Source organism: Phascolarctos cinereus, unplaced genomic scaffold, assembly GCF_003287225.1.
Source record: "Phascolarctos cinereus isolate Bilbo 61053 unplaced genomic scaffold, phaCin_HiC Scaffold_8;HRSCAF=390, whole genome shotgun sequence".
Taxonomy (NCBI): domain Eukaryota; kingdom Metazoa; phylum Chordata; class Mammalia; order Diprotodontia; family Phascolarctidae; genus Phascolarctos; species Phascolarctos cinereus.
In genome coordinates, this window is record NW_027556291.1 from 28,803,459 (window position 1) to 28,827,015 (window position 23,557).

General features: G+C 43.7%; 1 protein-coding gene across 2 annotated transcripts in view; it reads right to left on the bottom strand.

The window, feature by feature from the left end:
* Positions 1-23,557, bottom strand: part of PASD1 (PAS domain containing repressor 1) — a 101,718-nt gene that overhangs the window by 52,205 nt on the left and 25,956 nt on the right. For both annotated transcript variants that reach the window (XM_078147804.1, XM_020975087.2), the window contains exons 3-8: positions 20,235-20,289; positions 19,515-19,669; positions 16,972-17,063; positions 12,785-12,874; positions 7,106-7,226; positions 5,275-5,385 (exon numbers count right to left, since the gene is read on the bottom strand). In XM_078147804.1, coding sequence (XP_078003930.1) covers positions 5,275-5,385; positions 7,106-7,226; positions 12,785-12,874; positions 16,972-17,063; positions 19,515-19,669; positions 20,235-20,289 — 624 coding nt within the window. The remainder of the gene's footprint in view (positions 1-5,274; positions 5,386-7,105; positions 7,227-12,784; positions 12,875-16,971; positions 17,064-19,514; positions 19,670-20,234; positions 20,290-23,557) is intronic.

A 23,557-nucleotide genomic window follows, 5' to 3' on the forward strand; every position in this document is an offset into this window, starting at 1 on the left:
CTTGTACAAGAATCTATTTATTAACTAATGTTTTATGGATTAGTGGGCCCTATGGAATAGATCTAAGGAAAGAGCTTGGTGGTAACAAAGGGATAGCTGCAAGTTCCCTAGGTACTGTGGTGTACCCTTGACATTCAGAACGGTAACCCAATGCCAACTACTACATATACTGAGTAAGAGATGACCTTTCCATGATATGATGAGAAATCATGAGAGAAGAAGAAGGAGGAGGAGAAAGAGAAGAAGAAGGATGAGGAGGAGGAGAGAGAAAACAAGGGGAGAGGGGGGAGGGAGAGAGAGAAAAAGAAGGAAAAAGGGAAGGAAAGAATGAAGAAATGAACAAAGGAAGAAGAAAAAGCATTTCAGTGCTTACTATGTATAGGCACTGTTCTAAGCAATGGAGATTCAAATAAGAGCACGCATATACCACAAAAAAATTCAAAATGGATACATAATGTGAAAATTAAAGATCATACCATTAAAAAATAGTAAGAGGTAAATCATATACCTTTCACAGCTCTGGGTAGAAGATGTATTCTTAACCAAACAAAGGATAGAGGCAATTACAGAAGACAGCCCTAGAGTCAGGAGGACTTGAGTTCAAATCCGGCCTCAGACACTTGACACTAGCTGTGTGACCCTAGACAAGTCACTTAATTCCAATTGCCTCACCAAAAAACAAACCAAAAAACCAATTAAGTGGTCAAAGAACATGAACAGAAGAAGAATCCAAATTATTAACTATTTAATACATTTCTCCGAATACCTATAAAAAATGGCTCTAAACAAATCACTAATAATAATAGAAAAAAACAATCAAAATAACCCTGAAGTTTCCCCTCATATGCTACAAACTGGCAAGACGGCCAGAGATGAGAACAGTCAATGTGTTGATAACTTCTGAATATGTTGAAGGCTTTGGTCCTTCCTAAAATGATTGCCTCCAGGGAGGAATCACCAATGGGGGGAGGGGGCCCCCAGGACAGAGATGTCTATGGTTGGTCAGTTGGTAGTCAAGGAGAAGGAGGAAGAATCCTGAGACCACTAGATAAAGTCAAGTTGTAAATGAGGAAAACCATGGCCAGGATTTTTTCTAAAATGGTGGTCTCAGGGAAGGAGTTACCAGGGAAGGAAAGGAGAACTCCAAGGTAGAGGTTTCTCAGGGTGCCATTTGGCACTGGAGGATAAGGAGGATGATTCTGGAGATAGCAGAGTTGTTAGTGAGGTAAAAGCAAAGCTTGGGTGCTGCCTAAAAGACGAGTCATCAATGAAGAGAAGAGGACCCCAGGTGGATGTTTCTTAGGATGGCAATGAAGCAGCTGAAGAAAATAAGAAGGATTCCACAGAGTCGGAGTGAGTGAGGGGAAGCGTGCCTGGGGTCATTTCCAAAATGGGGGTCCCAGTGAAAGAGACATTAATAAAGAGAGGAGACACCCAGGGAGGAAGTTTGTCCAGTTCTCAATGGGCCAGTTGAGAAAGAAGGAAGATTCTAGAGAAGGTCTAGGTAAAAGGTGAGTGACACTTGATTTGATGGAGAAACACTAAAAATATTTCCATTAAAGTCAGGTGTTAATAGGGATCTGCTATGGTCACTCCTGCTTAACATAGTTTTAGATATTTCAGCAATAAGGCACCAAAAAAAGGAATATGCATCAGGAATGAGAGTAAAAGATCTCGATTTAGAGTTGACATGATTGTATACCTAGAAAACCCAACATGGTCAACCTCCTCCAAATTAATGGACTTCAGGATACAAGATAAATCCATAAAACCATCTTCATTTCGATATACCTCAACCGAGAATCAGGAGGTGTTGATGTAAATAGAAATACCCTTTTCAATAATGACAAAATACAGAAAATGTTTGCATGCTGACATTTCAAGACATACAAGAGACGATGACAGCTTCAAAATGATTGGAACAGCAACAGAGGAAGAAGTGCTTCAACACAAACTTAGGAAAAGCTTTGGTTTTTAAAGTCCTTCCTAAGCTGCCCCCTTCCTATCTTCCCAGTCTTCTTACAGCTTCCTCCCGTCCACATATTCTGTGACCCAGTGACCCTGGCCTCCAACTCCTGAGTAAGCACTGGCTTTCCCTATGTCTGCAATGTTCTCCCTCCTTGCCTCCCCTTTCAATCCCTTTTAATCTTAGTCCCTTCTCTCCTGGATTACCCTCAAGTGAGCCTGTGTGTGCGTGGGTGTGTTGTTTGTACATAGGTTTTTGCATGTTGTCTCTCCCATTAGACTATTCGGTCCTTGAGAGAAAGGATTGGGGTTTTTGGTGTTTGGGTTTTTTTTGTTGTTTTATGTGTGTTTGTTGTTGTCATTTTGCCTTTCTTTGTATCACTCCAGGTCTTAGCATAGTGCCCGGCACATAATAGGAGTTTAATAAATGTTAACTGACTAACTAAAGACATCACTTTACACTCACTAGAAGGGGAAAATTTTTTTTCAGAAAGTGATAGTCCAGTGCTGGTGGGGCTATGGGGAAATAGCCATTTGAATACATTGTTGGTGAGTAGAAATTTTTCACCATGGCAATCAAAATGGAATCAGTAACAAAACTTATCACACATTTTGACCCAATGATTCCATTGCTAACACTCTATCCCCCAAAACATCATGACAGAGGGGGGAGGGTCTAGCTGTAGAAAAATATACATAGCTACTTTTTCTAAGATCAAAAAATCTCTGTCCAACAATTGGAGAATAGCAGAATAGTTTGGGGTATATATAAGTCTATCAATAGAACAAGGCTTCTTCACCTTTGTTGTTCTGGGGAAACCGAGGGCCTCCTGCTCAGAATCACATATTTAAATGGCTAAAATAAAATACATAGGATTATAAAGGAAGCTAATTATATTCAAATACAATTGTCAAAATATTTTTCTCATCTAAGTTTAAATCCAGGGGTCAGCTAGGTGGCACAGCGAATAGAGCTTTGGCCTTGGAGTCAGGAGGACCTGAGTTCAAATCCAGCAGCAGACTTAACACTTAAGAGCTGTGTGACCCTGCGCAAGCCACTTAACCCTGATCACCTTACCAAAAAACAAACAAACAAATAAATAAATAGGTTTAAATCCATATCCTCTGATTTTAGATCCAGTATTCTTTATACAGGGTAGCTAGGTGACACAGTGCATAAAGCCCCAGGCCTGGAGTCTGAAAGATTTGGCCTCAGACACTTACTAGCTGTGTGAACCTGGGCAAGTCACTTAACTCTGTTTTCCTCAGTTTCCTCATCTGTAAAATGAGCTGGAGAAGGAAACGGCAAACCACTCTAGTACCTCTACCAAGAAAAACTCCTAATGGAGTCACAGAAAGCTGGACATGACTGAAACAAAAGTACAACAAGACTCGGTAGGGGGCCCTTTGAATGGAACGTTGCAAACAGGTCCTGCTCCACTTTTGCCTGGAACATCAGTGCTCAGTAAAGGCTTGGTAAGTGACTGATCGAACATTAGGGTGCTGTACAAAATGTAAACATGAAAAATATAAGGAAATACAGAAAGATTCACAAGAGGGGATACAGAATAAGATAATATCAGCAAAAGCAGACTGCTAAATTGCTATATGCTAAAACATTTTTTAAGGAGAAGAAGAAAAGAAAGAATAGTTGGGGAAAAGGTGGCAGCATTTTGGAGCTGCCTGTCGGGTATTCTGAACAAGGGTCTCTTGTTTCCTTCCCAACTGATTCTTTCAGTTTTTCCTCACCAAAGGCTAGGGGGCTGCAGCAGGATTTCTCCCCTTTGCTTTATGTACGTCTGGTAGTGTGCTCTGGGTAGTGCCTAGTTATGTTTATCGCAAAAAAGCAATAGGCCAATCTGATACACCTTTTTCATACACCATCTAATTCTAAGTTTCTATACAAATTCTAACCTTTAGCTTAAGGCCTTTATCCCCTTTGGAATCCAGATCCCACTGCGAAGGGTCACACTTTAAAATGTGGCAGTCAATCACTACATTTCAGCATGAATGAGGAATGTGAAAGCAGGTTGGGCTAGCTGAGAGAAGGGGAGGCCCAGAAGGGCCCTGACTGGGAAGGAAGAGAGGGGATTCAGTGGGGATGGCACTCGTCTATATCCCACTTTGGTCCTGGGCATGTGTCTAAAAGTCTGCAGATCCAGAGTGAAAGCAAATATGATATCGACGGAAATGTGAATAGATGAGGACATGACTAAGAGTTAATCTGACTAGGCTTGGATTTAAGATTGTTTGGCTGTTACATTACCATTAGGTTGGGCCAATAACTCATGAATGGTTGTGGCTCATGCAAGATGCCTCGGCAAGCACGAATGATCCCCAACGGCACCAGTGGGCTGGCCTCTACAGCCACTGGTGACAAATGCCATGATTAACACAAGAGTCCTCTATCCTGATCCAGAAGGATGGAGTTTAAACTCAGAACCCAGTGATTTGTAGTCACTGTTATTTCCCAAGTACTAAGTCAGCCGCAGGACACTTGACAGGTAATTTGCAAGAGGTCTGAACTGGTTAATCCATCTTCCAGAGGGTGGGCCGAAAACTCCTGAGAGGAACTCAGACAAGAAAAGACTGGCTGATGAGAAAAATCCATATTTCAAAACAATTTGCCACTAAAAGCCCTGTAATAAGCAGAGGTAGAATCAGAGCTAAAACAAAAAACTGGCTCGTTTGGTACACTGCCAGTAGAAGGAGACAGAAGTTCCTTTCTCTTTGTGGCCAAGAAAAGTATTTACTGTTTTTACAGGACACCAGTGGCGGCAAGCTAACTGTCATTGATGGCTTGCCCAGTGCTCTGAAACCAGACTGCGGCGTAAACACCGCCACCAGGGCAGTGGACCAAGGCCCGGCTGCTGCTTAACAAGGTTGGGGAGGGCACACCCGAGCCTGCCCAGGGAATGGAAGAACTCTAGCAGTGGGGCAGTGGGATACCATGAGGGAACATTCAGACCATTCCCTAGACAGTGCACTATTGGCTCCAATTCATTTCTTCCCAATGCCAGCCTTTTAAGACAGGACAAGCCTCACTGTAACACTGGTATGGAGGGGGTGATTTGGGTGACCATGGGAGATCAGGTATGTACTGGTTGCGAGCTGGGGGTGTGATCTGACCTATTTCCTGCTGAGCCATGTAATAACCACACTCTAAGAAGCTTGTGTCGAATCTGAGAGGGTCTCTGAGAGCAGGGGGTGGGGAGAGGCCCGAGGGGAAACAAAACTGTGTCTGCACAGGAGCCATGAGGGCCAGGTCTCAGTGAAGGGATGAATTGTCTTTAGAAAAAGGAAACTTACCATGAGAAAGGTATTTAAAATCCACAAAAATTTTCACAGATTCATAAATCACAGGATCATTAGGGTTCACCCTTCCTCTTGCTAAATGGCAGGAAAACTCAATTTGTTTTTCTGTTGAAAAGGAAACAAACACATAAAATAAGTTTATTTTTCGATCTTGACAAGTCCTGTCTGCTTGTTTCCAAAATATGTAAATATTCTCCGAGCTAGCTTGGGTCGTTGTTGTTGTTTGTTTGAGTGTCCTCTCAGTCTCCTCATCTATGAAATGGGAGCAATGTCTGTTCCCCTGACCTCACTGGGCTGTTGGGAAAGGGCTTTGGAAACTGGAAAGCACCATATATAGATGGGAGAGATTATTCATCGTTATCATTCACCGACATCATCATCAAGAGATTTATGTGGCATTAATTACTTAAATCGCTGAAAAGGTGAGTGGGGCGGGGGTAAGAACAGGAAAATCAACAGATAATAGAATCACTGAGTCTTAGTGCTGGAAAAGTCTGGAGATCATCTTGTTCATGCCCATTCATTTTACAGATGGGGAAACTAGGCCCCAACAAGAGGAAATAACTTTCCTAAGATCACACGGTAAGTGGCAGAATGGGGAGCGAAGATTTCCAAACCAGCGTTCTTTCTACTGCATCACCTCTTTTACATGAAAAAATGTAATATCTAAGATGAATGACGTGAGTCACACATTACCTGTAGAGGCTCTGTGGCATACAGCAGAGTCTGGGCTTGGAGTCAGGAAGACATCAGTTTAAATTCTACCTCTGACACTTACTAGTGGTAAGACCCTGGGCACGTCATTTTCCCCGTGTGTACCTCAGGCAACTTCTTAGGGCTTCCCTACTAAGTTACAGACAGGGCAGAGTGGAGGAGGCTTCCACACTGGGAGTTCCCTACATTAATTCTAGATCCCAGAAATCCCAGCTCCTTTTATCTACCCATAGATTAATGACAGTGCATTTCCAGTTAGTGACCACAAAACCTTATAATGGCTTGAAGTATCTAGTGCTTTAGAGTCCTATGAGAGAGGAGGGCCAAAGAACCATCCCCAAAGCTCACCAAAGCTTGCCATTTCTCCCTTCCAACCTCTTCTCTCTTTGTACCAGTCTCCCCAGCACCTAGAAACAGTGCCTGGAATGCAGTAGGCACTTAAGAAATCCTTGCTGATTGATTAACTGATTGAACAGCTGGTGCTCCCCTGGCAGCAGTACTTGCAACCACCTACGAGTGACCTTCACGCTCTAAGATGAGCCTGGCACTGAGCCTCCGTGGCCAGTAAGCAAATGCCCCTGAGCAGAAAAGGCCCTCCCAAGGAGTGCAAATGGGAGCAGAGGATCTGGAACAAGTGAGAGCCTTTAGTGTTCCTCTTCATCCCTTCTTTTCCTTCTCTCTCCCTCTCTATCCTTTCTCCTACTTCCCTGCTTACATTTCAGGCGAGCCAGAGGGCCTCTGGTCATTACTTATTTCCCATAGTGGCACAGTCAGGACTCCAAAGGTTGTTGCCTCTTCTTTTAAGTGAAGTTTTTACCCTTTCCATCTTAGATTTCTTATTTGTCTTTTTATCACCTCTCATAAGACCACAAAGAACTCTACTAATCCCTTATAAACTTTCACAATGTTCCTGTACGCTATAAAGCCCGATGTAATTCACAGGAGCAGTTCTGACCATCACCCATTAGAACTGAGATAATGGCGTTAGGAGCTGATTCCCTAATGTCAGTATTTTGACCAATGTTTGTGCCATCAGCTCATTATGGGTATTGGCTCTCACTGCTTCTTCTATTTCTCTCTGCTACTTTCCCCTTCACACCAAAACACTTACCATTTAGAAAATCAGCAGTGACAGGGGCTGGCAGGATTGTCTGTGGAGAGAGTATCTTGAAGACTTCCTTGTGCTCTTGCTCAGGGAGAAGGGTTAATATATTCTGGCATACCAGCTCTGACTGATATAAAAGAAAAGTCTGTCATCTACATATTTTATTACAACACAGTTAGGATATGGCAGCACTTTGGTAAATGAACTAGGATGCAACTCTTGGTAATGGTTTGTTTTTTTTTTAAACACAGAAGAAAGTAAGATATAAAGTGTCTTTTGGAACTAAATAATTTGTTTTAATGAGTCCAAAACTGAGATGGATTTGTCATTTGAATAAAGTAGCATTAATTATTTATAGTTACTCCAACATCCCAATGGATCTGTGGATATGCCCTCCAATGAAGCAACTCATACATATGTGCCTGTCCACCCTGTGTGCCTCTTGTCTATGTCCCCCTTAAAAAGTTCCCCACAGGGGGCCCACCCAATGCACTGGAGGCCTTCCACCATCAACAGGATACCAGTGGAATACTACAGCTTCAATCCCTTAATCAGCTATGGACTAGCTCATCCGCAGTTTAGCCGCTGAGACCTGCCCAAGTGAAAAGCTTGTTGGGAAGTGAGGTGAGGGGAAGGCAATCAAACCTGAATTAGTAGATAAGTTTAAAAAATTATAATCTTACTGAGCTATAAAAATATAGCTTTTTGTTAGCATTTCTGGCCTCAATGAAAATATTTCTGTTTGGTTTAGTTTTGTTCTTCAAAATGATTTAGTTTTTCTTTTTCTTTTATTTTATTGGGGCAGCACTGCCCTTCCAGTTTGCAAATGGGCTGGACCACACAAATGGGCAGTTTCTGCATGTGGGCCATTCTACATCAAACAGTGTGCCCATCCATTCATTATTTCATTTTTTGAAAGTAGAATGGGAAGTAACATTTTCATTTAAGAGAAATCAGAGTAACTCTGTCCTCATGACATTGATTCTCAAGGGGGTACGGACTATGACAATTGTTTCTAAATTAATTTCCTGATTTCACTCATATGTTAGTGTCTAACCAAAGCACCAGACTCACTTCTCAGCAAGTAAATTGGCAGACATGTTAACAATCATTCAATCAATCAACAAGGCCTTAGTAAGCACTTACCATGTACCAGGTACCCGACAAAATGTTGGAGTTACAAAGAAAAAGCCTCAACAGCCCCTACCCTCAAGGATCTTATATTCTGATAGGTGAGTCAACATGTACCCAGGATACATACAAAGTAGCTGGAAGGTAGCCAGAAGATATAGGACAGTGTTAGACTCAGAGTCAAGAAGCCTGAGTTCGAATTCCACTTCAGACACTTTCTAGCCATGTGACCCTGGCCAAGTCACCGAACCACTCACTGTCTGCTTCGGGTTCTTCATCTATGAAATGAGGATAATAATAGCTCCTATCTCCCCAGGGTCGTTGTGAGGATAAATTGAGAAAATACACACGAGGTGGTTGCAAACCTTAGGGCATTCTATAAATGTTGTTGTTAGTATTATTGAAGGTCACTTTAGATGGTAAGGCTCCAACAGCTGGAGGAGTCTGGGAAAGGCCTCCTGTAGGAGGCGGCATATGAACTAAATCTTAAGAGAAAGCCTGGGCTTCCAAGAGGCCAACAGCCAGTGCAAATGTTAATTCCTTGCTCCCCTTTTCTATCAGCATCCTGTTTCTCTTGTTAGAGCAGTAGTAATGGGCAGAATGAGACCAGTCCAGCAAGCTTTGTGAAACATCAAAAAAAAGGGGGCAGCATTCCAAAAACAAGTACACTAATGTTAGCTGGCTGTTGGTAGCTCCGGTCACATCAAAGAGAGAATGTGATCCACGTCGAAGGAGCATACCCTAGTTGATGAACTGCATAGCTAGACTGAGAATCTAAGAAAGAGGCACATCTTTAGGGGGTTCCTTCCTACTCGGGGCATGGGAACTTCATTAGGAAAGGTACTAATCTGGCCTGTGCTGAAACAGAGCATCAGCAAATCACGAGCAGATTGGAGGCTCCTGGAGAGGACAGGAGATTCCCAACATCAGTCCTCATCAAAGCACTCAAAAACCCATTAGGTACTGTTTCATATTCTGCCCTGCACCCCTGATCTCTCTAATCTTTTCTTCCCACTAGATTATAAGCACCAGAAAGGTCTTCATCAGACTCATTCCATGGGTGACGGTGCCTGGTTTCATTCATGCTTTGGATCACACACTATTCCATCCATGCCTCTATTCCAGTCTCTCCCTGTTGAAATGCCTTCCTTGCTTCAAGGGTCTGGAGTTGGAAGAGACCTAGTCCAACCTTCTCATTTTCAGAGGAGGAAACTGAGGCCCAGAGACATAAAGTAACTCACCAAGTGTTCAATCAACACTTTTGAGCTGAAGTGAAAGCAATTCTAAGGAATTCTCTAGCTAAAATAGCCAGAGTCAAACCTAGGACCTACCCCTACACAGCTCTTAGAGCCACCAGCACAGCCCCAATCATATTAAAACACAATTGGGAAATATTTAACCAAATAAACAAAAATATACGAAAACATAGATCATACTCATAAGTGATTTTCTAAATCAATACGTGGCCTGCAGGGATCCTTTTATACCCCTTAATGGTTCTGTTTCTTTTTGAGTGTGATACCACTGGCCAAGGCAGTTTGCAAATTTCACAGGTAAAGGGAGCTTACTGCATATGTCTTTATGCTATAGCCAGTTAAAAATCAACAACCTTACTTCCTTGGGCCTTTCTTTCCCAAAAGTAGGCAGTCAGGGAAACTTGTGATGGGGGAAAGTCTGCTACAGAGGAAATGAGCTGCACAAGGTAAACTAATAACTCTAACTTAACAATGTCATTTTGGTCCTTTTCAACAACAAAGGACAACACTCGACCAATGCAATAGTCTCCTTGTCTCCAATCTCTCCCTACTCCAACATATCTTCCACTCAGCTGCCCAAGTGATTTCACTAAGTTATAGGTCTAACCACATCAACCCTCTGCTCCCAACCTCCAATGGCTCCCTATTACCTCTAGACTCTAGTACAAAGTTAGGCAGTTAAGGCTCTTCACACCCAGGCCAGTCTTCTCCTCTTCCACACACTCCACGATCCAGCTGTACAGGCCTGCTTGCTGCTCCATACACACGCCATGCCACTTCCTATCTCTCAGCCTTTGCCCTGGCTAGACCTCATGCCAAGAGTGTTCTCTCTCCTCCTCACCTCCACCTCTTGCCATGCTGGGCATCTTTCAAGATTCAGCTCAAGCACTGCCTTCTGCAGGTCCCTCAGCCACTAGACCTTTCCCCTCAAAAGCGACCTTTCTTCTGTGACCCTGCCACCCTGCATTTAGCTTATATGTACCTATGTAAACCTTGTCTTCCCCATTCAAATATAAGCTCCTTGAGGGCAGGAACCGTTTTTCTGTGTTTTTGCCTTTATTTGTATGATAGGCCTCTATGACCACAAGCATTTAATACATGTTTGTTGATTAACTGAAGTCTGCCCTTTGAGTAATCTGAAAACATTCAATTAGATCTCTTAGTAGCGAAAGAAAAAAAAAATGAGCTATGCATGCCTTGGAAGAACTGGAATGCCTATGAATATAAACAGGGTAAATGATAAAAGAATATCCCAATCAAAGTCTGTGAATAAGATTAAGGATAAATTGATAACAAGGCTTCATGGAAACGGTACTAAATTATAGTTAGGGGGTCATTTCTTTAAAAGCTTGCATGGTCCAATGACTTTCAACTTCAATGTTTAAATTCAGTCATTTTAATAAGGAGCTATATTTTTACTTTCAAAACAGGGTGTGCCAAAACTATGCTAATTTCTCAATTGAGGGTGCTTGTGGTTTAAGCCTAGTAGTTTGCACCATATTAGCAAGGGTCTCACTGCCACCTGGTGGCAGTGTACCCCAAGTGCAGGATCAAGCTTGGAGGGGGGGGAGGGGTAAGTCTTTTGAAAGTTGAGTCTGTGTGACCCTAAACATATAAAGGGACAACAAACGCCATTACAATGAAGACAGATTTTCGAGGGTTAGTCAATTACAGAATCACTAACCCACTTAAACCTGATCAATAATGGAAGAATTCAGTCAACGCACCCAAACTGGCCCTACAAAGGACTATGGGTATTCCTTTGGGATTGGGTTGTTATGGAATCTGGGCTACTGTGGCTCATGTGTTCCGTATGAAATAGATCCAGGAGGATCTACTTCATTGTACCTGATCAACATGATAAAAAAAAATTAGCTCTTTCAAGTGTTCTTAGGATCCTATGGGTGTAAATGGATTCAAATAATGGAAACTACTTCTTCAAAAAGGAAACTTAAGAGAGGAAATTCCAGAATTTCTTAGGAAAGCAAAAAATGCAGGAAAGCACTGAGGGTGTCCAAGGGGGCTGTTCTCACAGGCCTTAAAGAGTGCAGGCAGCTCCCGATTTGTCTTTGCCTCCAATCCCTCGTGATGTGATGTGCCATTGGAGACTCCAAGCATTCCTCTCAAGTCTGGAGTTAGCAGTTGCCAAATGTCAGGAAGAAACCCGAGGCAAGAGTAGGGAATAGGCAGCAACAGGACTCGAGCCAGTTAGGGCTAAAATCACCATCCCAATTAGCTGGGCTGCAGAGGGAATGTGCTTTTCTATACATGAATGTGCTATGTTTATATTTTGCAATTTTTATGAGGATGTGTCTGCTCTCCCTTTCCTGGGTTGCTATGGCTAAAGGTGCTGGTGGCCAAGCTGCTAGAATGCAGAGAGGCCGGCAGTGTCTAGCAAAGGCACCAGGCTGGAAGCCCTTCCAGCCAACCAGACGCTGCCAGGGCTGGCAACTAAAGGAATAGTGATCACGTGCCCTTTCACAGACACTTGTTGAAGAGACCGTCTACCCCTTTCCAGCTGCTGTTGCCCGTGCGCCAGTATTTGTGCTCAGCCATGTAATTGCTTCTCTAAGCTTCTAAATGAGCACATAATTTGCCCTTCAATAGAAAAAGACAAGTAGCTAATTACACCTGGAAATGGCTGCCATGACCTGGCAATAAACAAATCCAGTCTTTTATTGTTTAATTAAGTGTCCCTTCACATGGGAGGTGTGGCTCAAAAGCAGGGATTCTTAGCCTTTCTTGGGCCATGGACCTCTCCGGCAGCCAGGGGAAGTCTATGACTCTCTCCCCTCCTCCAGGCTCATGTTCTTAAATACATAAAAATCAAATATATAGGGTCACAAAGGAAATCAATTACATTGCAATAGATAATCGAAATATTTTTCAAAATACAAATTCACGGACACTGGGCAAAGAATCCCTGTTCTAAAGTAATGTGACTAGTATTCTGCTGTAGTTGTTTTAACCAAGTGAACATTGTCCCTTTCAAAAGCGTTTCCTTGGGATGATCCATCCAGTCCAACAACACTGATGTTGTGTCATATGTGTTATGGGACACTCTGCAGAAATTGCCATCACAGACCACTCATGAGCCTGCCCAGCCTCATTACTTCCTAGTCCCAGCTCAGTTATATAGATTGCTATACACAATAATTGCTATATAAATAAACCCATCAAAAATGGAGATCACCTGTCAGAAGAGGGGCACACACCTATATTAAATGCCTTCTCTTCTCAATCACCTGCTTCATCCAGCTAAAAGGCTGAGAAAGTCTCAGATAGTGGTGAAACTTACCGGTAGATGGCCCAGCAGAGAAGAGACATTATCAGATACATAAATAATTATTCCCTCGGTGGTCAGGGCAATCAGAAACTCATCCAATGCCTATTGAAGAGAAAACAGTACCACCCAAATGTATTTCTAGATGCAGTTACAGAATAGGATGACAATACCGTGTTAAGCTTTATTTCTTTATTTCACCTTGGCCCTTCCCCTCCCAGAGTTTCTAGTACTTTCATGAGACCTCTCTGAGACTTCGGGTAATGTGCAAGGCCCAATTCTAGGTGGTAGCAAGGGGAGGGGGAAGGTGAAAGGAAGATAACAGGAATTGGAAAGATGATTGGAAACAGTGTAAACGGAACTCATTTTAGTCTTTGTACTTGTATCCCTAGTACCTAGAACTATGGCATATAGTAGGTGCTTAATAAATGCTTGGTGATTGCTTGATTGATTGGAAAAGTAAATGAAAAAGGATACAAGTTGTTGGATTTTTCCCCTAGTCCTAACCACACAGAAAGTGGGTTGGGGACCCATCAGGAATGAATCAGAAGGCCTTCATGGATGCATGAAGGCCCCATTTACGTGTAAGCCAGGCAAAGCTTCAGGCCTGACTAGAATCCAAGAGCTGGAGTTAAGGGGATTAGCTCAGTGGCAGGTTGACTGGCTATCCCACTAAAATCTCTAGCTCCCTCCTGAGGGGTGAGCACAGTAGCTCTTGGAGTCAGTTGCAGCAGCATGGTAAGTGCTAGACACCTCCAAGCTTTGGCAGGAGTGAGAGGCCAGGGCAATGCTGTAGAGAGGTGGGTGCAATGACGGAGCGCTGAAGTGAGAAGACATATGGGTATGGCAGGGAACTGGAGGACTGGAGGTGGAGACGGGACGAAGCAGCAACAGAAAGCAGAGCCACAAGGCCCAAACCTGGGCCTTGGCCTATAATAGGTGGAGTGACTATATGGATACCTAGGGGGCAGGGAGCCCACCAGAAGAGAAAGTGTCCTGAATGTCTATGGGCTCTGCTATGCTGTCTTTGTGCCATTTTAATAAGACCTGTCCTATGCTCCAGGCCTCGTTAGCCTGGAGTATTTGCAAGAAAACCAACTGTCCAGGGAACTAAAAAGAAGCCAAATCTTGCCAAGGGTCTAAACGTTGGGTGGGAACAAACATGAACCACCCAGATCATTTTCAGGAATCTGCCCCCTCCCTCCCCAGGTTGAAGCCAGTCTGTTAGAGGAGAGGAGTATAAGAACACCAGATGCCACAGAGGTAGCACCTGAAGATATAAAGCATTAGAATGTTCTTAAGCTAGGCCTCTGATGTCATTGGTGTAGGCGGGGAACTACCATTGAGGACATTCCTTTGGAGGCAAAGCAGTGCCCATTCCTCAACTTCCAAGTCTTAGAGAGCTGCCTAGGGCCCCAAGAGCTTAAGAGAGCTGCCTTGGAGTCCACAGCCAGGAGGGCAGGGACTGGACTTGAACCCAGGGCTTCCTTACTCGCCCAGTTTTAAGTACCAATTATACAGCAGCAGGAAGCTAAGTTATATTCCTTATCTCCTAGCACGTACTAAACTTCACGTTAAGCAAGAGATTTGTAATAAATCTTGTGTCACCGCGCCCAACTACTCCCAAATAACATACTTTGCACCATCAACTCTGCAGTGCAAACTGAACAACTTTACCCTTGTGTTTAATTTCAGTTTTACCTTAACCTCCTTTAAAAAAAAAAACTGCTGGAAGGATTTCTGGATTTCTGAGGATATTTTTATTTAGAATTATTAAAAATCTTTAAGGCAAAAATTCCTAACCGCTACTAGTCAAAGGTGATTCTCTTAACTAGGAAGGTCCCTGAGAGGTAGTGAGGCAATACTGGACAGAAGGTTGTCTAACCTTTCACTACCAGTTAGGTACTAAAAGCAGCTGGGTGGTGCAGTGGATATAGCCCTAGTCCTAGATTCAGGAAGACATTAGTTCAAATCCAGCCTCAGACACTTGCTAGCTGTGTGACCCTGGACAAGTCATTTAACTTCTGCCTTAGTTTTCCCCATCTGTAAAATTGGCATCATAACAGCACCTACCTCATGGGGTCATTGTGAGGATCGAAAGAGCTAAAATATGTAAAAGCACTTAGCACAGTCCCAGCGCATAGGGAGTGCTTAATAAATCTATGTTCGTTCTTTCCTTCCTTCCAAAGGCAACAAGGTAAGTTGCTAATTAGCATCAGTGGAGAGAGTTTCCACACTGGAAATTCCCTACCCTGGGGAAATGCCAGGTTCACCTCCACAAAGGAACACACAGACAAACGAATAAAGGTCCTCACGGAGCATGTGCAGTCATGGGGAGGGTCACTGTCCCTCCCTCCGTTCACAGCCTTATGGCAATCTTCCGACTGTGCTATTCCCATCTTCCCTATCTATGCATTTTTTCCCTTCCCAGCAATGTAGGCAAAAATTGAAACCCCTAGAGCCAATGCTTATGTTGCTGGGGAATGGAGTCAACAAGGATCATCAAGGAACCAGGCAGCTGGCAGCCTCTCCTTGCATCCCCCAGTCGCAACAGCCGTCCCTCATTACAGGCTCTGCTCTGCCTCAAGCAGATGGTGCAATCGGGAACGTGACATGAGGCCAAAGTTCCCTCAGAACAGATTCAAACGGGTCACTGCTGAGGCATGAGACCTCCGCCCCTTCACCCCAGGCCCAGATTCCACCCCAACTCCATCCTCCAGCTAGAAGCAGTTCTGAGGAGGGGAACACTGAATGTTCCCAAGAGATCTTGAAAGGTACGAGCTGGGGCAGTAAATTGACCTGAGCTCTTCTGTCTTCTTCCTGCCCAGGCCCTCCCAGGAATCCTCCAAAAGGGGTTCATCCAACATGCTGGAGAGCCCTCATCTAGACCTCTCACCAGCCTGTGACCACCAGTGAAGCATCAGGTATCCCCCGTGCTTTCTTACCCCACACCCAGCCATCTAGCTCTCTGATGGCATCCCTTCTGTTGCTCTCCCAATATAACTCTTGGGTGGTGATATAAAAAGAATCACTCACAGAATCATAGAATTTCAACTGAAAGTGTCCTCAGTGGCCAACAGATCCGTCCCACTGGGTGCAGACCCATAGGTCGCAAGCTCCTCACTACCACCATGTGCCGCTTCACTTCCACAGTAAACAGAAGCGCACCAAAATGGAAAGGGCCATTTGAGTTGTTGGGAGAATACACCGAGGGGTGTTTTAACAACCAGCTCTCTGGGCAGGGGAGCGCAATTAACATTTTCTCCATTACTTTCTTAAATCGAGGCAAGAGGACAACAGAATCAACAACTCCTAATTTGGAATATTTACAAATGCTCACAGTGAAATTTTCAGTTAGCTCTCCCAAGCCAGCTCAAGCTGGCTTGAGCACAGTCCTGGATCCACAGAAATAAAGGCCTATAACCAAAGCAGGGCATTTACAGGCCACCCAAATGTCCATAAATTAGTCCAAGTGGAAAAGCCACTGAATGCCACACTCATCCTAGGTGCTTCATAAATGCTAGCTGAACTGGGCTGGATTTAGCACATGTGGTAGAGGCAAGGCCTGCTTCTTGGGTTAGAGTAGACAAATGAGGCTGGTATCACACATGGACCTTATAGCTACATCATTCCAAACCGTTCTTGCAGTAGTGGAGCCATACTGTCTTAGTCTGTAGCCATATCATCTTAGTTTGGTTACTTACAACTTACAACTACTGACCCATAGCCCAGAACTCTGATACTTATGGCAGTGAAGCATAGTGGAAAGAACACTGGCTCTTGAGTCAAAGGGCATGGATTCAGATCCTGCCTTTGATACTTACTAGCTGTATGACCTTGGGCAAGTCACTTAATCTCCATAGGCCTCACTTTCCTCACCTGTAAAATGAGGAGATTGCACTGGCTGGCCTCTGAGGTCTCTTCTAGCTCTGGTATCTCTGATCTGATGGCTGAACAAGGTTAGGAGTACACTCTGTGACACTCTCCTCTACACAGCTGGCCTGATGCAAAACTCCACTTTGGAGCCCGAGGAGGATTTGCGAGCTTACGTGATCAAGGCTGGCTCTGTACACTGATTGAATCCCCTAGGTAATCACTAAACTCCTCACAATTTGGCCGAAACTTCCCGTTCCTATCCCAGTGACAAGGTCTATTGTATATCTTCCATGTACAATGCATACACATTTTAGAAGGTTTCTTACCTCAAACATCAACTGTGTAAATTCCTCATTGCTAAGAATTGATGGTTTCCAGGCCCCTCTGGCACCAGCAGCTTGTGCCTGGGTTTCCTTTTCTTAAAAGGAGAAAGAAGCAAGGAAGGAGAAGAGATTGAAATGACTGTAGGGAATATCTCCCCTTTTTCCAAAGTTACAATCCATTCTGGAGCAGAGGCTCCTCTGAAATCATGCTGAGGTTTTACTGGTGGCTAATTGCTTGGCACTTGAATCGACCCTGTGTTTATCTTTGACCAAAGGAAGCATTTTAGTCTATTGTCACTCTTACTGAAGACAAAGGTTCCCCCCCCCCAATATGCCTCTCTGAAGTTGGGTTCACACCAAGCTTGGCTTGGTTCATACCAAGAGTTTGCCCACCAACTAAACCACCTCTTTGGGATATAGCAGCTCCAGAAGAGAGTAGAAGGTGTCTGCACACCAACCAAATCATGGATTCTGGAAGTACCAGAGTAAGTATGGCATCCAAGAAAGTCACCGTGGACCCCTCCCATCTGTGTGGCATGTGGCCTTAGCCTACATAAGATATTGGTAGGTTACTTACTTAATAGGCTGGGAGCCAGATGTCCCTTAGTAACAATTAGCAACTGCCTTGAAAAAAGACCATCTCAGATGCAAAATTTTCCTGGCTTATAGCAGCATGGAATAGTGAGCCAGCCTCAGAGACAGGAGGATTTGGGTTCAAGTCCTGCCTCTGCCATATACTGTCTTTGTGATCCCGGGCAGGTCACTTAACCTTTTGGTGCCTCTCTAATAAAATTCTTACATTGCAGAGAGGTGCCAATGTGTAATAGGAGAGGGAGTTTCCTCACTGGGAGTATACCTCCCTCATGAAATCCTAGGGCCAGATTAAAAACAACAACAAAAAAATTCCTTATAGCAGCTTAGCAAATTGAACCAAAACCAAAGTGGCATTGCATTTAAACACTCTGGACATATTAAAAAACAGCCCCCTTTGGGGGCAGCTAGGTGGCACTGTGGATAAGCTCCGGCCTTGGAATCAGGAGGACCTGAGTTCAAATCCAGTCACATGACACTTACTACCTGTGTGACCCTAGGCAAGTCACTTAACCCCAATTACCTCACCAAAAAACAAAACAAAACAGCCCCTCTGCCTATAGCTCTACTTTAAGGAAAAGAGGGGATCATAGATAAAGATCATTTGGTCCAACCTCCTCATTTTACAGATAAAGAAACCAAGGCCCAAGAAGTTTAAGGAGCAGAGCCAGGAGTCAAACCACCAAGCTTGGGGCTTTACTACATTATAGCAAAGAATCAGTGCTTAAAGCCACAGTGTACTAAGTGGGTACATCTGGCCTAAAAAGGGCACTTTCTGAAGTAAGCACAGGCCAACTCTGCCAGAATCGTATAATGTTTAATGGCTAGAATGTATACTGACCACTTCCTCATCCCCAAATCCTGTAGTTAGGTGGTCAAATGTGGGGCTGACCTCTTTGTCTCTGCTTGACCCACTAGTGTGTATCCATGTATGAACTTGAAAAACTGCAGGCTACCCTTCTCAAGCTTCACTGATCCTGAGGGATAGCTCCAATGTTGCCATCAGTGAACCTCAATATATATTCCTTATGTGGCTACTTCCACACTCCCTTGGCTCAGAAAATACCCAATCAAAACGGCAGCCCAATAGCTACTATCTGGCTATAAAAGTTGTCTAGATAAATGGGAAAATTGGGAACAAGTTGTAGGTTTTCATGGCCCTGGACTTCTCACCCAGGAAAAGTCTCTCATGCATGCATTGCCAATTTCATAATATCATGGAATGGTAAAAGCTAGAAGGCTCTATAGGAACCATCTAGTTCAACCTTTTCATCTTATAGCAGAGGAAACACAGGCTCACAGGAGTGAAGTGACTTGCCCAGGGTCACAGGATGAGTTAGCAGCAGGGGCAGGACTAGAACCCAGGCCTCCAGACCTAGCTCAATTTTCTTTCGCCCAACTTTCCAATTCACTGCATTTCCTTGTCTTTAGAAGCAAAGAATAATGTATTCCCCCCAACAACACTTGTTAAATGTCTCACTGGAAAAAGATTCTGTGACCTTTTCAGTGTTCAATTCTGCTTACCTCTAAATGTGCCACTAAGTTAATAGTTCTCCCATGCTGCCCTTTTAACAAAGGATTAAAATCCCCAAACCGCTTGTAGTCTAACCTAATTATTCCATTACTACCTCTTAGATAAATACAATTGGAAGGTTGTAGCAGCAGCAGAGATGAGATTTTGCCCAGTTATGCTTCTAATTATTTCCACTTTATTTTTCTTCTTTTGCATTGATTACAACGACATTTAAGCACCTGTCACAAACACGCTGCTCCCATGGAGAATACTAGATTCTAAGAGCTGGACAAGACCATTAGAGGCCTCCCAAGCCTGACTGCTTCCCACCCCCGGAGTATACTCCTGGGAGAATGACCAGCACAACTAGACTGTCTAGAATGTATTTTCATATTGGAAATGGAAAACCACAGGCCTGGCACCAGGCCCCCCCCAAAGGTACCTTTCTGCTTGTGTAAAAAGTCAATGGTCTTCTGTAATATGGTAGCCTTATCCATCTTGATGGGCTGGCCTTGCCCCTGAAGCATGCTGCAAAGCTCTTGAATGAGAACATTGAACTGATCTCTCCTTTTCTTTTCTGACTTGTTCCGGGATGCCCTGGTTAAAGAAAATACAAAGGCGTCACCAGTAAATGTGGTGCTAGGGATTCAGAGGGAAGGCACTGGCTGGGAAAGCAAAGGGACAGGAATAAGGTGGTGACTCACTCTGGGGTGGGGGGGAAGGTTAACATTTGAGCAACTGCCATCCATCTTATCCATTCATTCTCTGACATACCATAGCTGACATTCCAAATTTCCTGGAAGCCATTTCATGGCCTCTGTTCCATCATGTTGTCTTAGCAGCCACCTAAAGATCATATCACAACACACTCTATCTAGCCATCACTATACCCTAGAAATGATTAAAAAGAGGGTTGTATCAAAGCCAACACTAAAGGAATTTAGAAAGAAGGCTGAACTGGAAACACACACACACACACACACATACACACACACACACACACACACACACAACCCTACATCTAAGCAGTATTTACTTGTTGATCCATGAACTTGAATCTGTCTGAGCTCTTTGGACTGGCTAAATAGGCCTCCAGGCCCAAGCAGTAATCTCATGAATGAAAAGGCTAATGAAGCTTATTTTAGAATTGTGCTTTTCATACCTCTTTAACCTGTCCTTCTCTTCTTCATCCATCACTTCCTTTAAGCAACCAGGTTCTGAAATCAAAACAGAGCAATATTTTATTGAGTTCTTCAGTTTTTATTTTCTTGGTAGTGACTAAGAGTTAAGTGATATGACTAATTGTACCTTTTACTTACCAAGCATTTTTTCCTGCAAGGAATTCTAAGTGCTTTTCCGAGTGTGATGACATCAAACTCCATTAAACCACTAATGTGGTGTGTGGATGGGCAACTAATCTTAGGTGCTTTTATTGTGAAAGCCTCACTCAATATCTATAATAATCCATTACAAATGTATGTATTTGCAAGGCTTTTAAAAGGCCATTTGCAGTGCAGGTACACAACTTCTCTTAACTTAAGAAATAAACTCATTGTCAGCCTGGTCTCTTAAATGAGTTTAATTCCTACTCTCTTCTACAGAAGTTAAGTAAGCAGAGGGAGTTGGGAAATGACCAGTTTGTTCCAAGCGATTGACCCTCCACAAGAAAGAAGGTGAGCAACGCCTTAAAGATGGGAATGGAACCAGTTAACTGAAGGGGAGGGGTGAGTTGGAAGCTAGTTTCTCTGACAAAGGTCCAAGATAAAGAAGGAATGGATTCAAACTTTTAAGTATAAGAGCCATTCCCTAATTGATAAATGGTCAAAGGATAGTTAACTTTCAAAGAATGAAATCCAAGCCATCAAGAATCATGAAAAAAACACTCCAAATCACAAATTGTTAGAGAACTGTAAATTAAAGCATATCTGAGTTCTACCCCAGACCTACCAGATGGGCAAAGATGACCAAAAAAAGGAAAAGAAAAAATGATGGAGGGATTGAAGGAAAACAGGTATAGGGATGCATTGTTGGTGGAGCTGGGAACTGCTCCTGCCATTCTGGAAAGCAATTGGGAACTATGCCCCCAAAGTCACTTACCAGCAAGACCACTATTGAGTCCTTACCCCAATGAGATCAAAGAAATATGAAAAGGATCTAGACATACACAAATATTTATAGCAGCTCTTTTTGTGGTAGCAAAAAACTGGAAACTAAGAGGGTGCCCATCAACTGGGGAACGGCTAAACAATTACTACATATGAATGTAATGGAATACTATTATACTGTAAGAAATAATGAAAGGAATGGTTTCAGAGAAACCTGGGAACTGATGCAAAGTAAAGTGAACAGAAACAGGACAGCAATTTATATAATATTGACATCATAAAAACAAACAATTGTGAAAGATTTAAGGACAGTGCTCAATGCAGCCACAACCATAATTCCAGAGGACCAGTGAGCAAACAGGTGACCTGCTTCCTGACCTAACTGTGCTGGACCCAGAGTACCTAATAAGACATGCATTTTTGGACACAGCCAATGTGGGGATTTGTTTTGCTTGACTATGCATATCTGTTACACGGGTTTAGTTTTTTTTTTGTTTTTTCCCCAGTGGAGGGGAGGGAAGGGAGGTGGCAGCAGGAGGGAGAAAATAAATGGCTCCAATTGCCTACAAAAAGGGGGGGGGCAGCTAGGTGGTATAGTTGCTAGAGCATTGGGCTTGGAGTCAGGAGGACCTGAGTTCAAATCTGGCCTCAGGCACTTACTAGCTTTGTGACCCTGGGCAAGTCACTTAACCCCAATTGCCTTCTAAGGAAAAAAAAGAAAAGAAAAGAAATGCCTGTTAATTGAAAAAAATTAATAAAAAATAAGTGAGCTCAAGGTTTATTAATGCTTTTCCAGGTATCTGAAGGAACCTGAGACTTAAGAAACAAAGGTTCTTTTTCTACTCAGCTTCTAACCTACTTTCACTTAGACCCTACTAATATCCATCAAAGCCTAAAAGTCAAAATAAATGTTAAGGACAACTAAGAGAATTCCTGTGTGCAGAGACAAAGCTTGCACGCATGTCTAAGCCCTCCATACAAACATGTAAGCTCCTCGGGGGTTAGGATGAGACCCGATTCATCATCCTAGATTGGAAGCTCCTTGAGGGCAGGGACTGGCTTTTGCCTCTTTTTGTATCCCCAACGCTTAGCACCGTGTCTGGCACACAGCAGGTGCTTAATAAGTGTTTTGTGAATGAATGAAGAGACTACCTACCACAGGGTCTTGTTCGTACACAGTAGGTGCTACTCAATACATGTCACTAAATAGGAAAAAAAATAGCTTACAGAACACTAACGAGTGACGATGCTAGGTACAGATCTTGATCTTCCTAAGCAAAGCTCTGTTAGGCAGGTAAAGAAGACACGGGATTAATCTAAAATAATGTAGCAGATCTGGAAAGTCATGGAGTCTGACATCCCCCCTCCACCATTTTACACACAGAGACAACCAAGATGAGGAAGTGAGCGGCAGGATGAGGATTAGAACTCAGTTCTCCTGATCCCACTGCACTATGGCAAAGACGCTACCATGATTATGAATCCAGAAAAAAAGGAGGAGAAATGTAGCACCCAACATTGCAGGTGAGGTAGCAGGCAGCTCACCTCCTCTCTCCTGCAGGGCTCATTAAGTGCTGAGGTCTCTCATGCAAAGTAATTGATCCCAGACAGGAAGGCGGTGCTCCAACTCCTGTCCCTCCCGCCCTCGACCTCCAATTGGGGAATCACTGAGGAAGGAAATGTACACCCTTTCTCTTCCCCCTCCAGGCTACCAGGGTACCCTCCACTTCTCCAGTGCTGATCTCTATTAGCTGACAATGCTCTCACCCTTGGGATGATGGGAAGCCATCTGCTGGACCTGGAAAATCCCAGTGCTGCCAACATAAGTAAAGAAACACTCCCGGAAGGAGGCTCTGGGCTGGCTGCCCACTGGGGGGATAGGAACCACTAGACTGACCTTTTTCAGCAAACTGGATGAGAACACAAGGCTCGCTGCTAAGGACTGGGACACCAAGGTGGGTGGGGTAGTAGAAGCCATTGGGCCACGTCTCAGCCGTGGGCAGAGCAGACCTGTTTGGAATCAGTGTCCTAGCAGACCAAGCTCCCCAGCTGAAGCCCAAAGCTGCCTGCCTACCATGCTTCCTTCCAACTTAATGCCTGACAAACTGGAAAATGGCACACTGAGAACAAGAGTTTGAAATTATTCTGCAGAAAAATTAAAAACAGAACCACAACAAAATTTATATTAAAAAGGCAATCTTTTCTCCCCACTTAATTCATGGGGAGAAGGCAATGCAGACCATGATCTGGGAATGGGCACCCAGAGGTGCAAAGCACTACTGAGCTGCCTGCCTGCAAAGCTCCCTGACCTTTCCTTCCCAGAGTAACTGGAGACGGCCACTGGCCATCACAAGGCTCTCCACCAAGAAGGCTGAACAAT